Here is a 14,719-nt window from a genome sequence, read left to right as displayed (position 1 = left end):
AATGTTTTAGGGTTAATGTTTTGCATATATAATCCTATTTTTCTGCAGACTTGTATGGGGAGTGTATGTTCTTAGGCAAAAATAGACCCCCTGCCCTAAAGCTCACAGTATCACTGTTGGAAATATGGTGGAATTGGATAAAAAAATTGTACCAACTTCATACTCTGAGTTGTAACATCATTCATTTAAAGTGAATGAACTAGAGATGCATGTATCAAAATAGATAAATCTCAGAAACATAGTATTGAGTAGAAAGAGCAAGTTGCAGAAGATTTCATTACCATTTATGGGCTTCCCCAGTGGCTCAGCAGATAAATAACTGCCTGCAGTGCAGGAGACACAGGAGATGCAGATTTGACCCCTGGGTTGGGAAGATCCCCTGGAGAAGGAAACAACAACCCACTCCAGTATTCTTGCCTGATAAATCCCATGGAGAGGGGAGCCTGTGGGCTACAGTCCAAGAGTCAGACATGTCTGAGTGACTAAAGCAGTATCATTTATATAAAGTTTGAAAGCAGGGAAAGAAAAATGGACTTCTAAGTAAAGTTAGCCAGTTTTAAACATATGAGTTTACTTTCTCCTTTTGAGCTTAATGAAAATGAAAGTGAAGGGTTTATTTTTAAAAGCATAAATTTACAAGGTCAATGAAAAATTGAAGACACAACAGCAGTAACAGTGTTTTAGAAACTGGAAAAGCAGATGAGCAAATGTTAGCAAATTTAGCGAAACTAAGAAGCATGACTCCTAGCAGAGAAGAAAGCTTAGAAGGAACCCAGTTTAAACCACAGAATCCCAGAATGCTCAGTAATTAGCAGTGCCAGGAACCTGAAAGTGGAGTTGAGGCTGATGCTAAAAATGTAACCTGGTTGAAAATCTATTTAAGAAGCAATTAGGTATTAACCAATAAATGTAGAAGAAATAATAGAGTTGGAAAGTCACCATTTTTCAACTGTCATTGTGATAATTGATTCAAGGAAAAATCATTAGTGGATATTAAAACCATTGGATCAGATTTTTTGGGGGAATAGCATATTTACATGGTCTCAAGTATCGCCCTACAGATTACTTATTAATTACAAAGGAAAAGAAAAAGTAACTTTATAGTGGACAAATTTCACCATACCACCTTAATCAGTTAGTCAAAAGCACATCACGTATGCTTCTTTGTATAATACAGTGAGAGTAAGACATCATTCATGGAGTGTTTTTTTTTTTTTTAAACTAACAACCTTAATCAATTCACAAGGAAGTAACCAGAAAAACCTCATGAAATGCCGGGCTAGTCATGTCAGTGTAATGAACGACAAAGAAAAACTAATCAACATGACAACTAAATGTGACATGTGATCCTGAATGGGGGGAAAACTTAGCTATAAAGGATAGCATTGGGTTATTTCTTTAAATTTGAACATGAACCATGTATTAAATGATAGCAATGTATCAGTGTTAAATCTCCTGAAGAAAAAGAAAAGGACACTGTTAAATTCCCTTTGTGAAAGTCTGAAAACCATACAACTTCTCTACCCAGTGGAAAACTGGAGGTTTTATTCATGGGGAAGGGAAAACAGTACAAACTGTTTTTCAGACAAATATAAAGGTAGAGGTACATTCTGAAAAAATACAGGGATTAAATGAACACATACATACTGAACATATAAAGTTGAATTACAGATAAGTATGTGGGAAATAAATAAATGTCATTATCTCCAAGAAAAACCTCGGGTAGGAAAAGGAAAAGTAATCCTAGTATACAGACAACCCACTTGTTGATAGTGTTTATTCATAATACTAATATAAATATTGAATATTGATCTACAGCTATATTGAGGATATGCTCATTCACTCAGTCATGTCTGACTCTTTGTGGTCTCATGGACTGGACTGTAACCCACCAGGGTCCTCTGTTCATGGAATTTTCCAGGCAAGAATACTGAATGGGTTGCCATTTCCATCTCCAAGGGATTTTCCCAACCCAGGGATTGAACTCGCATCTTCTATATTGGCAGGCAGATTCTTTACCACTGAGCCACCTGGGAAGCAGGATAAATCCTCATTTTCAGTAATGAGAGGTTAATATATAATGCTTAAAACTGAAAAATAAAGCAATGATAATAGAAAAATGTTATGGAGGGGTTGCGACAAAGTCTCCTTGATAGCTGTCAACACTTTTGTGGCTCCCTGGTTTGGCCTGTACCATAAATACCAGCCAGAAGAATATAAAGTAGTTGTTTCCCAGGAGAAGGAAATAATATTTTTCATAATAAGCCTTTTAGGACAACATGGCCTTATGTAACTGATTTAAAGAAAGAATTTGAGAAACCACATACACAATGCTGTAGATGAGGAGTAGCAGAATTTTTTCTTCAGAGAACCAGATAAATATTTTGGCCATTGTGAGACAATCTCTGTTGCAGCTGTTTAACCCTGCCAGTTTTTCTCTGAAAGCACTCATGGACAATATGTGAACCAGTGAGTGTGACTGCCCAACACAACTTTATTTACAAGGCAAGCAGCAGCTGGATCCTAGTTTGTCAACCCCTGCTGTCGATCGGTGGATTTGAAATTGGGATACCTGTGCCCTGGGTACACAGAGACTTCCTGTGGGATATACAGGTATGGATAGCTTTAAAGCAATTAATTTCCATGTTCTCTCTTTCCATATGTAGTCCTTCCTAAAAAAGATTTGCCAGAGATCCTTCTGGTCTGCCAGTACTCCTTTCTTTCTTCTTTCATAATCATCTGTCTTTCAGAAGAAAAGCTTACTTCTTATCCACCCTAAATCTAACTATGGTGCATTGCCTTGGAATTTAAAAATCAGGGCACCAAACAAAGAGACATTGGAGAATTTGTCCTGAGGGAAAGTCCCTTGAGAACAAAACAGAAAGCTTCAATAAAAATTATTGAAAGGGGCAACACATTATTTTATCCAGGTGACAAAGACCCCATGCCTTATAGTGTCTCTCCATTTATCTATCTTAAAATTAAAATCCCACAAGTGAGAAAGTTGTCATGGGCACACATAATAACACATTTATTTGAATTTAAAAATTAAGTTAGACTTTTTTTCTGACAGATTTGGTTGATTGGATTTGACATTGGGAACTGGTTTTGCCAATTAAGTTATATGGTTATATTTTCCATAAATTGAATAAACTAAACTGCAGTCCAAAGCTTTGACAAAAATGTTTAAAGCATGCATTCAGTCAACAGTAAACTGCCATTATTTAAGCGTCAAATAAGCACGGTGGTACATAGTTTTTAAAAGTCTTAGGAGATGAGCATATTAAAGTTTTAAAAACCACTGCTGTTTTGCTTATGGATCTATAAAGATGTAGTAAAAGTATAAAAACATGCATGTAGTTGTTACTGCTGGGGAAGGACAGTGTGGACAAGGGGTCACAGGATTTGCTTGGTCATATCTTCAGTTTTTATTTTCTTAAATTGGATGGTAGTCATACCTGTAGTGTTTTCTTTCTTGAGTTGGTCATATTTGTAGTGTTTTATTTCTTAAGTTGGATGGTGGGCACATGGGCATATATTATATTATTAGCTATATTTATTTATGGGCTTCCCTCATAGCTAAGTTGGTAAAGAATCTGTCTGCAATGCAGGAGACCCAGGTTCAATCCCTGGGTCAGGAAGATCCTCTGGAGAAGGAAATGACAACCCACTCCACTATTCTTGCCTGGAGAATCCCATGGACAGAAGAGCCTGGCAGGCTGCATTCCATGGGGTCACAAGAGTCGGACATGCTTAGCGTCTAAACTACCACCACCACATTTATTTATACACGTGAAATATTTCCTTTAAAAAATATAGTGATATATTTATGATAATATATTTTAAGTGAACATGTTGGATCCCTGATAGAAAAATAAGATATTCAGAATAAACTGAAAAATTAAATGTTTGAAATTCTAAAGTACCAAAAGCACTTAAGGAGTTACATGGCAATATGTATAAGAAACAATAAAAAAAAGGAAAAGAATCAATGTGGTTTAGTTTTGGGAATTCCTTTTTAAATATTTAATGCTTTTATGGTTTTACTGTTCATTCAGTTACTTATCAGGCACCTCTTACGTGCTTAATAGGTAACATAATTTCTTTGTAGACGTATGTTGTACATACCAGTTTGTCCTAGATATCTTAACTCTGTTAAATTATGTGTAAACCATTTTTAGTATCATCTTTTTTCCTCTGTGAAACCAAATTAGTCTCATTCTTTAAGGTTGCAAGGAAAAAACAGTCACATATTGCCTTCTGAAACTGGCTCTTACTGCAGGTTTACACAGAAGCTTGGTATCTTCAGTGGTATAGTCCTGTGAGTCCTTTGGTTTACAAGATTGGAAAGGATATATCCTGAGCTTCATCAACGTACCATTCTTTATTTATCTACTAGCATTTCTGCCTCCCGAAAGGAAAAGATGTGGTTGAATGGGTTTACCGCCATCCACAATGAAAGGTCCCTGTTGGGCCAAGTGTTATGCCAGTTATTTGACCTCTTTCATACCTAACTCATTTGTGGCTGCCTTTAATCAGACCAGGAAGCAGGCTTGTCCCCAATCAGGACTGCCTGAAGCTTAGAAGTTTATACCTGCCAGTGTAATTTTGGGGCACTTTTGTGACTCTATGGCTTGGCCTATACACTTTGACCTTACTTGATTTTTTCCCTTTGTTTTATTTAAAAATTAGTAAACAATAATATTTCCTGGAAATAATAAATTACCCCAAATCCTATGGCTGGCTGCACAGCTCTTAACTTCTAACAAGGTAATTTACCCATGTGTTCATTGGCACATATTTGTAATTTTGGTATGTTTATTGCTTTGTATCTGATGTTTTCACTTAACTGTCATAGTCTAGGAATATAAAAAAAGCACTTGAAACACAATAGCTTAACACTTAGAGATGCCTTTTCTATGTACCTTCTTTGGTATTGCTCAGTTGTGTCCAACTCTTCTTTGGTGTCACTCAGTCACGTCTGACTCTTTGTGACCCCATGGACTGTAGCCTGCCAGGCTCCTCTGTCCATAGAATTCTCCAGGCCAGAATACTGGAGTGGGTAGCCGTTCCCTTCTCCAGGGAATCTTCCCAATCCAGGAATTGAACTGGGGTCTTCTGCATTGCAGGCAGATTCTTTATCAGCTGAGCTAACAGGGTGGCCCTTTGGTATTGATCTCTACCTTTGTAAAAACTGAGAAAATGTGAAATTTGCCATGCTTCTCTAGAAAAGTGAAGTAAGGATGAAAGTGAATCATTTGTGTGTTTTGAGCTCCCCAGAGTCTATACTCTTAACCATAAGCTAGTGAGCATCTCTAACTGTAGGTATTTATTTATTAATTGTGCTAGAAATTTTAGTTAGTTTATGCTATAAATCTTTGGTTTTCAAAACATTGATTTTAGATGAGTCTTACAAAAAAGTAGTATCTCAAATTTCAAGCCTCCCACCTTTCTCAGTCTGAAAGGATTGCTTCTTATATACTTCGGTACAAAGTTGAGGCCTGGCTTTAACCTTAGTTTTGGCACATATTTTCTACTATTTTGACCTTTATCTGACTTTTAAAGCAGAATATAAGCTTTTTAAAAGTTGTATATAAGTAAAGTGCTATTATTCATTATTTTTGGATATACTTGTGGTCAGGTTCTTCTGAGATTCATCATAACCTACTGGGTGCGTATTTAAAAGTGCAGAATTAGTTTTGAGTAGTTAACCTTCTGAATCATGTCATCAGTCACTAAGACAAGTCCCATTTAAAACTGGGTTTACCTCCAGAGAGGAAAAAGGTTAAAGGAGTTAAAATGAGATTAGGGTTTTTGTTTGTTTGATTCACACTTTTTCTCTGTTATCTCACCAAAACAATTTCTTGTAATTTTCCTGTTATTCATTATTGTGATATTCTTTACAATCTAAATTTTAGAAGAATTAATTGCTGCTGATCACTTTTATCAAATGTAATCTGATCATTTGATTTTCCCGCTGAGGAGCAAAGGGTGTGGGTGCCATACTTGGCACCCTTTCTTTTAAGACTCCCGCCTAAGGAATGGGCCGCAAAAACACATAGCCCTTAAAGCCAGTTGGGCTTACATCCACGAGACACACAAGGCTATAGCAAACAAAGACGTGCTTGTTAATGGACAGGAATACTCACCCCAGCTGTGCAGAGGGAGCAGGTAGAAATGCCCATTTCCCTGAAGGGGCCTGCCTGCATACTTCAAAAGTTGCTGCCTATGGGTCAGGCTTCAATTTAGCACACTGTCTAGGGGACAGCGGCAACACTCCGTGGACATCAGATGAACCAGCAGACACCTATCTGCCTTCTCCCTCCAGACCACTCCAAGTTGCTGGTATCTCCCTGCAAAAAGCTTGTACATACATCTGGTGCCCCAGCTTTGCAGCAGCTGCCAAAATGGACAGCTGACTGAATCACCTGGCTCTGATAGCCGCTGGGGCTTGCATTCATGAGCCCCACAGGATATAGCAAACAAAGAAGCAGCTCTTAATGAGCACAGGAGCACCCACTTTTCTCTCCCCAATCCCACAGCTACCGGAAACAGGAAAAACACCCACCTGCTAGCTTCTCCCTGGAAGGAGCCTAACTACATACTTTTGAAACAGCTTAGCTGCTGCCTAAAGTCTTTGACTGTGTGGATCACAACAAACTGGAAAATTCTTAAAGAGGTGGGAATACCAAACCACCTTACCTGCCTCCTGACAAACCACCATACTCCTCCTGTATGCAGGTCAAGAAGCAAGAATTAGAACCGGACATGGAACAGCAGAGTGGTTCAAAGTTGGGGAAGGAGTACCTCGAGACTGACTGTATATCATCACCCTGCTTATTTAATTTATTTGCAGAGTACATCATGCAAAATACTGGGCTGGATGAAGCACAAGCTGGAATCAAGATTGCCAGGATAAATATTAATAACCTCAGATATGCAGATGATACCACCCTTACGACAGAAAGCAAAGAGGAACTAAAGAGCCTCTTGATGAAGGTGAAAGAGAAGAGTGAAAAGGAGAGTGAGACTGGCTTAAAACTCAACATTCAAAAGACTAAGATCATGGCATCTGGTCCCATCATTTCATGGCAAAGAGTCACTATCTGCAGTGATTTTGGAGCCCAAGAAAATAAAGTCTGCAAGGAGATCAAACCAGTCAATCCTAGAGTACATCAACCCTGAATATTGACTGGAATGAATGATACTGAAGTTCCAATACTTTGGCCACCTGATGTGAAGAGCTGACTCATTAGAAAAGACCCTGATGCTGGGAAAGATTGAAGACAGGAGGAGAAGGGAACAGCAGAGGATAAGATGGTTGGATGGCATCACTGCTTAATGGACATGAGTTTGAGCAAGCTCTGGGAGATGGTGAAGGACAGGGAAGCCTGACATGCTGCAGTCCATGGGGTCACAAAGAGTCAGACATGACTGAGAAACTGAAAAACAGCTGCTGCCTGATTCAGCTTCCAATCATCCAGCATCTGGGTGTTCAATACAGTTATCCCTTTGAGACATTGATAGGTCTTGACACACCCTATTGAGAGCCACTACAATTAAAGAAGGTGGCTTAGACAGTCACAAAGCTTTGAGAGACAGCCAGGAGCTCAGGCTGTGCTGATTAATGAGGTTCAGCCTCTACATGAGACCACTGTGTTAAAGACTGGGAGAGGTGGCTATTTTATTTAATAAGTAAACACCAACACAGAGATTCAAGGAAAATGAAGAAACAGAGGAATGTTCCAAACAAAAGAACAACTAGTAATCAGAAGCAAATCTTAATGAATTGAGGTAAGTGATTTACCTGATAGAGAATTCAAAATAACGGTCATAAAGATGCTCACCAAAGTCAGAAGAGCAATGTATGAACAGAATGAGAATTCCAAGAAGAGACAGTAAATGTAAACAGAAATAAATCATAAAGCTGAAGAATATAGTAATTGAACTGAAAAATTCAACATAAGCATTTAACAGCAGACCAGATAACATGGAGAAAGGATCAGTAAACTTGAAGACAGGGCAGTGTAATTCTTCCAGAGGAGCAAAAAGAAAAGAGAATGAAATAGAGTGAAGAGAATTTAAAGAACTTGTGGGACACCATCATGAAGACCAATATACACACATTATCGGGATCCCAGAAGGAAAAGAAAGGGGGAGAAACATTATTTAAAGAAGTAATGGCTGACCTGATGTGAAGAACTGACTCATTTGAAAAGACCCTGATGCTGGGAAAGATTGAAGGCGGGAGGAGAAGGGGACAATGGAAGATGAGACGGTTGGATGGCACCGATTCAATGGACATGCGTTTGAGTAAGCTCTGGGAGTTGGTGATGGGCAGGGAAGCCTGCTGTGCTGCAGTCCATGGGGTCACGAAGATTTGGACACAACTGAGCGACTGAACTGAACAGAACAGAAAATGGCACTAGTGGTAAAGAACCTACCTGTCAATGCAGGGGATACAAGGGACATAGGTTTGATCCGTGGGTTGGGAAAGTCCCCTGGAGGAGGGAATGGCAACTCCAGTATTCTTGCCTGGAGAATCCCATGGACAGAGCAGCCTGGCAGGCTACAGTCTGTAGGGTTGCAAAGAGTTGGACGTGACTGAAGCGACTTAGCAGCAGCAGCAGCAGCAGCAGCACCCAACTCTCTACTCTGAGTTTTCCTAAACTGAAGTCTTACGGAATTTTCAGGGAAAGTTGAGAAGTTTGGATGGTACCCCCCACCCCTGGGGAATTATGACTCAAAAGATAGCCCTTTTTTTTTTTTTTCTTAAAATATATTTCTTAATTTTAAGAAAAGTATTTCTTAATTATCTTTATTTTGGCTGTGCTGAGTCTTTGTTGCAGCACATGGACTTAGCTGTGCAGGCTTAGTTGTGGTATGTGGGATCTTAATTCCCAGACCAGAAATCGAATCCCAGACCGCCTGCATTGGAAGTGCAGAGTCTTAACTGTTGGACCAACAGGGAAGTCCCCAAGACAGCCTTCTTACCTCCAAAGGCTTTAAGTGATTTGTTTCTTGTTATCACTTTCTTCCAAACATACTCATACATCATAGGTTATTGGCCATGGACACTATATATCTTTTGATCTATTAAATTTTTTATCGTTAAGTTTGCTGTATCAGTGTCTCTAAAAGACAGTTTTTATTTGCATTTCTCTAATTCCTAGTTCCAAAGTATAGAAGGGACTTTGACTCTTTTAGGTAATGACTGTGACTGTTAGTTAAGGGAAAGTACAAGAAGATGCATTGGAACGTCTCACATCAGAGCCAGATACTGAATGATCTACAGTGATAACTAAAAGAGATAGCTCAAGTGATCAGATATCCCCAGATGAATGCTTAATTTATGTTAAATCAGTTAAGGAGAGAATTTTAGCTTTTACCTTTTTGTTGGTTGCTGCATAGACTGTTTAATAAATGTAAATGCAGTGGAATAATGGGGAAAAAAGAAGAAAAAAAAACAAGGTGCATGCAGCCTAAATGATAATTGGTTAACCAAAACCTCAAATTGAAAATTACTTATTTGTACTTCAGGGGCAATAACAATGCCTGTCAGGGAAGTGGTGAAAAGTCCTTCCTATTAGACAGTACCAACAAAGAAAGCTCCTTTTGCCCATATCTGAACATATGGCAAAGCAATGTTTTTCCAGACTTCTTTGTGCTAGCAGGGACTGGCCTCCTAGTCACTTGGCCCTTTGTTTGTGTAGCCGAGATAATGAATATTCCACATAAATAATTATAACTATCTCCTCACTGAAGAAACATAACCTTGGAATTCAAAGCTGCATTCTTGGGTAAATCATCAATTTTGGAAAGAAGTAGAATTAAATTTTGTCTGTTTTTTGCAAATAAATGGCTGGTACAAAATTAATAAATTTTCTAGAGGTTTGCCTTTCGCAAAAATGTATTTGTTTAGGTTGAAGTACGTTATGTTGAAATACTGTGTTTTTCTTTTTAAAATACATTTCCTTTGTACTGTTTTTTCTCGGAAATATTGTTTGCTTAAAATTCTGCATGTTGTTATTTTCCTTTTTAAAACACAGGAACTCAAACCCTTTAGAAGGTATTAGCTAAAAATGCCACCAATTCAGATTTTTAATTTCATTTGTAAACTCACAGTATTTTACTTGTAAGTACGGTGAATTTCTTCAATAATAAGTACATAAAAATCAAAGTTATTTTTAAAAAAAAGAAGTAATGGCTGCAAACTTCCCTAACCTGGCAAAAGAAACAAATCCAGATCCAGGAAGCCCAGAGAGTTCCAAATAAAAGGAATCCAAAGAGACTCACACCAAGACACATAATTAAATTGTCAAAAGTTAAAGACAAGGAGAGGACTGTAAAAACAGCAAGGGAAGAGCAACTTGTTACACACAAGGGAACCCCCATAGACTATGAACAATTTGTAGACTGGAAGGGAGTCTCATGGTGTATTCAAAGTGCTATAAGAAAAATACTGCCAAGAACTCTCTACCCAGCAAAGTTGTCCTTCAGAACTGAAGGAGAGAAAATGGGTTTTCCAGACAAACAAAAGCTGAAGGAGTTTATCACCACTCTACCGGCTATAAAAGAAATGTTAAAGGAATTTCTTTAAGCTGAAATGAATGGATATTAATTAGTAAAAGGAAAACATGAAAATATAAAAACACTGGTAAAATAAATACATGGATAAAATCAGAATAATGTTGTAACAGTGGTAGGTAAATCACTTAGAACCCTAGTGTGAAGATTAAAAGGCAAAAATATTAAAAGTGACAACTACAATAATTTGTTAATGGATATACAATGTAAAAATGTAAATTTTAATATCAGAAACAAAAATGTTGAGGGAGAATGTAAAAATGTGGAGCTTTGTACATATATGAAGTTATTGTCAGCTTAAAACTGTTATAAATATACGATGTTTTATGTAAACATAAAATGCAAAATGTTTTACGGTGATCACAGAGCAAAAACCTATGACAGATATACAAAAGACAAAGGGAAGGGAATCAAATCATCAGTTCAGTTCAGTTGCTCAGTCATGTCCGACTCTTTGAGACCCCATGAATCGCAGCATACCAGGCCTCCGTGTCCATCACCAACTCCCGGAGTTCACTCAAACTCACGTCCATCAAGTCAGTGATGCCATCCAGCCATCTCATCCTCTGTCATCCCCTTCTCCTCCTGGCCCCAATCCCTCCCAGCATCAGAGTCTTTTCCAATGAGTCAACTCTTCGCATAAGGTGGCCAAAGTACTGGAGTTTCAGCTTTAGCATCATTCCTTCCAAAGAAATCCCAGGGCTGATCTCCTTCAGAATGGACTGGTTGTATCTCTTTGCAGTCCAAGGGACTCTCAAGAGTCTTCTCCAACACCACAGTTCAAAAGCATCAATTCTTTGGCGCTCAGCTTTCTTCACAGTCCAACTCTCACATCCATACATGACCACTGGAAAAACCATAGCCTTTACTAAACGGACCTTTGTGGCAAAGTAATGTCTCTGCTTTTGAATATGCTATCTAGGTTGGTCATAACTTTCCTTCCAAGGAGTAAGCATCTTTTAATTTCATGGCTGCAGTCACCATCTGCAGTGATTTTGGAGCCCCCAAAAATAAAGTCTGACTGTTTCCACTGTTTCCCCATCTATTTCCCATGAAGTGATGGGACCAGATGCCATGATCTTCATTTTCTGAATGTTGAGCTTTAAGCCAACTTTTTCACTCTCCTCTTTCACTTTCGTCAAGAGGCTTTTTAGTTCCTCTTCACTTTCTGCCATAAGGGTGGTGTCATCTGCATATCTGAGGTTATTGATATTTCTGCTAGCAGTCTTGAGTCCAGCTTGTGCTTCTTCCAGCCCAGCATTTCTCATGATGTATTCTGCATATAAGTTAAATAAGCAGGGTGACAATATACAGCCTTGACGTACTCCTTTTCCTATTTGGAACCAGTCTGTTGTTCCATGTCCAGTTCTAACTGTTGCTTCCTGACCTGCATATAGGTTTCTCAAGAGGCAGGTCAGGTGGTCTGGTATTCCCATCTCTTTCAGAATGTTCCACAGTTTATTGTGATCCACACAGTCAAAGGCTTTGGCATAGTCAATAAAGCAGAAATAGATGTTCTTCTGGAACTCTCTTGCTTTTTCAATGATCCAGTGAATGTTGGCAATTTGATCTCTGGTTCCTCTGCCTTTTCTAAAACCAGCTTGAACATCTGGAACTTCACGGTTCACGTACTGCTGAAGCCTGGCTTGGAGAATTTTGAGCATTAGTTTACTAGCGTGTGAGATGAGGGCAATTGTGTGGTAGTCTGAGCATTCTTTGGCATTGCCTTTCTTTGGGATTGGAATGAAAACGGACCTTTTCCAGTCCTGTGCCCACTGCTGAGTTTTCCAAATTTGCTGGCATATTGAGTGCAGCACTTTCACAGCATCATCTTTCAGGATTTGAAATAGCTCCACTGGAATCCCATCACCTCCACTAGCTTTGTTCGTAGTGATGCTTTCTAAGGCCCACTTGACTTCACATTCCAGGATGTCTGGCTCTAGGTCAGTGATCACCCAGATAATCATCGTGATTATCTGGGTCGTGAAGATCTTTTTTGTACAGTTCTTCTCTGTATTCTTGCCACCTCTTCTTAATATCTTCTGCTTCTGTTAGGTCCATACCATTTCTGTCCATTATCGAGCCCATCTTTGCATGAAATGTTCCCTTGGTATCTCTAGTATTCTTGAAGAGATCTCTAGTCTTTCCCATTCTGTTGTTTTCCTCTATTTCTTTGCATTGATCGCTGAGGAAGGCTTTCTTATCTCTCCTTGCTATTCTTTGGAACTCTGCATTCAGATGCTTCTATCTTTCCTTTTCTCCTTTGCTTTTTGCTTCTCTTCTTTTCACAGCTATTTGTAATGCCTCCCCCAGACAGCCATTTTTCTGTTTTGCATTTCTTTTCCATGGGGATGGTCTTGATCCCTGTCTCCTGTACAATGTCACGAACCTCTGTCCATAGTTCATCAGGCACTCTATCAGATCTAGTCCCTTAAATCTATTTCTCATTTCCACTGTATAATCATAAGGAATTTGATTTAGGTCATACCTGAATGGTCTAGTGGTTTTCCCTACTTTCTTCAATTTAAGTCTGAATTTGGCAATAAGGAGTTCATGATCTGAGCCACAGTCAGCTCCTGGTCTTGTTTTTGTTGACTGTATAGAGCTTCTCCATCTTTGGCTGCAAAGAATATAATCAGTCTGATTTCGGTGTTGACCATCTGGTGATGTCCATATGTAGAGTCTTCTCTTGTGTTGTTGAAAGAGGGTGTTTGCTATGACCAGTGCATTTTCTTGGCAAAACTCTATTAGTCTTTGCCCTGCTTCTTTCCGTATTCCAAGGCCAAATTTGCCTGTTACTCCAGGTGTTTCTTGACTTCCTACTTTTGCATTCCAGTCCCCTATAATGAAAAGGACATCTTTTTTGGGTGTTAGTTCTAAAAGGTCTTGTAGGTCTTCATAGAACCATTCAACTTCAGTTTCTTCAGCGTTCCTGGTTGGGGCATAGACTTGGATTACTGTGATATTGAATGGTTTGCCTTGGAAACGAACAGAGATCATTCTGTCGTTTTTGAGATTGCATCCAAGTACTGTATTTCGGACTCTTGTTGACCATGATGGCTACTCCGTTTCTTCTAAGGGATTCCTGCCCTCAGAAAAAAAGCAAAGCATAGCACTACAGAAAAATCATCAAGTTACAAAGGAGGCTAGCAAGAGAAAAAGAAATTACTAGACAACCTGAAAACAATGAACAAAATAGTAAGTTCATAATTATCAATAATTACTTAAAATGTAAACAGACTAAATTCTCCAGTCAAAAGACATATGGTGGCTACTCTGTGGTATGAATTACCATATGACCCAGAAATCCCACTTTTGGGTATATATTCAAAGGAGATGAAAACCTTATCTCAAAGGATATTTGTAATTGCCTCATCTTTGCAGCGTTATTCACGAGAGCCACTTAGGAAACAAGCTAAATGTCCATCTGTGGGTGAGCGGATCAAGAAAATGTGGTCTGTATGCACAATGGAATATGTTTCAGCCACGAGAAAGAAGGAAACATTGTCATTTACAGTAAAACATGTGAAACTGCAGGATATTATGCTAAGTGAAATAAGCTAGACAAAGAAAGACAAATATAACTTACAGGTGAAGTCTTTTTTTTTAAGCCAAACTTATAGAAACAAAGAATAGAATGTTTTGCCAGGGGCTGGGAGGTATGGAAAATTGAAAGAAATTGGTAAAAAAAAAAAACAAAATTCCAACTTGCAACTATAAGATGAATAAGCTGTAAGGATCTAATGTATAACATGGTGACTATAGTTGATAGCACTGTATTGTACAATTAAACTGCTAACAAAGTAAAACTTAAGTGTTCTCACAAAAAGAAAAATGTTAAATATTTGAGGTGGTGGATGTGTTCATTAACACAGTTAAGGGTCCTCTCACAATATTTATGCATGTCAAGTCATGTCGCATACTTTAAATATGTTACAGTTTTATTTGTTAGTTATACCTTAATAAAGCTGGGAAAATTTTAACTTAAATGCAAACAATCTAAATAACTAACAACAGAAAACCAATTGAATGGTTAGAAAGCTTGTTGCTAGTTTATATTAACTATGAGTTTATATATTCAAATTTAGAAATGAATGGTTTTGTTTGTGATAGGCCAATTTTTCTATTTTTG

At 38.3% G+C, this 14,719-nt stretch overlaps 1 protein-coding gene across 2 annotated transcripts in view; it reads left to right on the top strand.

Moving 5' to 3' along the window:
* The window catches only part of NDUFAF2 (NADH:ubiquinone oxidoreductase complex assembly factor 2), a 166,661-nt gene that overhangs the window by 122,102 nt on the left and 29,840 nt on the right, over positions 1-14,719 (top strand). The window contains exon 4 of one of the 2 annotated variants that reach the window (XM_027519934.1): positions 2,506-2,691. The exons of the other annotated variant lie outside the window; for it this stretch is intronic. Within the exon in view, the coding sequence (XP_027375735.1) occupies positions 2,506-2,676 (171 nt within the window). The 3' untranslated portion in view covers positions 2,677-2,691. Of the gene's footprint in view, positions 1-2,505; positions 2,692-14,719 lie in introns of those variants that run through there. 2 annotated transcript variants of the gene reach the window in all.

This window comes from Bos indicus x Bos taurus, chromosome 20 (genome assembly GCF_003369695.1).
Source record: "Bos indicus x Bos taurus breed Angus x Brahman F1 hybrid chromosome 20, Bos_hybrid_MaternalHap_v2.0, whole genome shotgun sequence".
Classification (NCBI taxonomy): Eukaryota; Metazoa; Chordata; class Mammalia; order Artiodactyla; family Bovidae; genus Bos; species Bos indicus x Bos taurus.
Note: the sequence above shows the minus strand (reverse complement) of the source record. Positions and strands in the feature narration are given on the sequence as shown.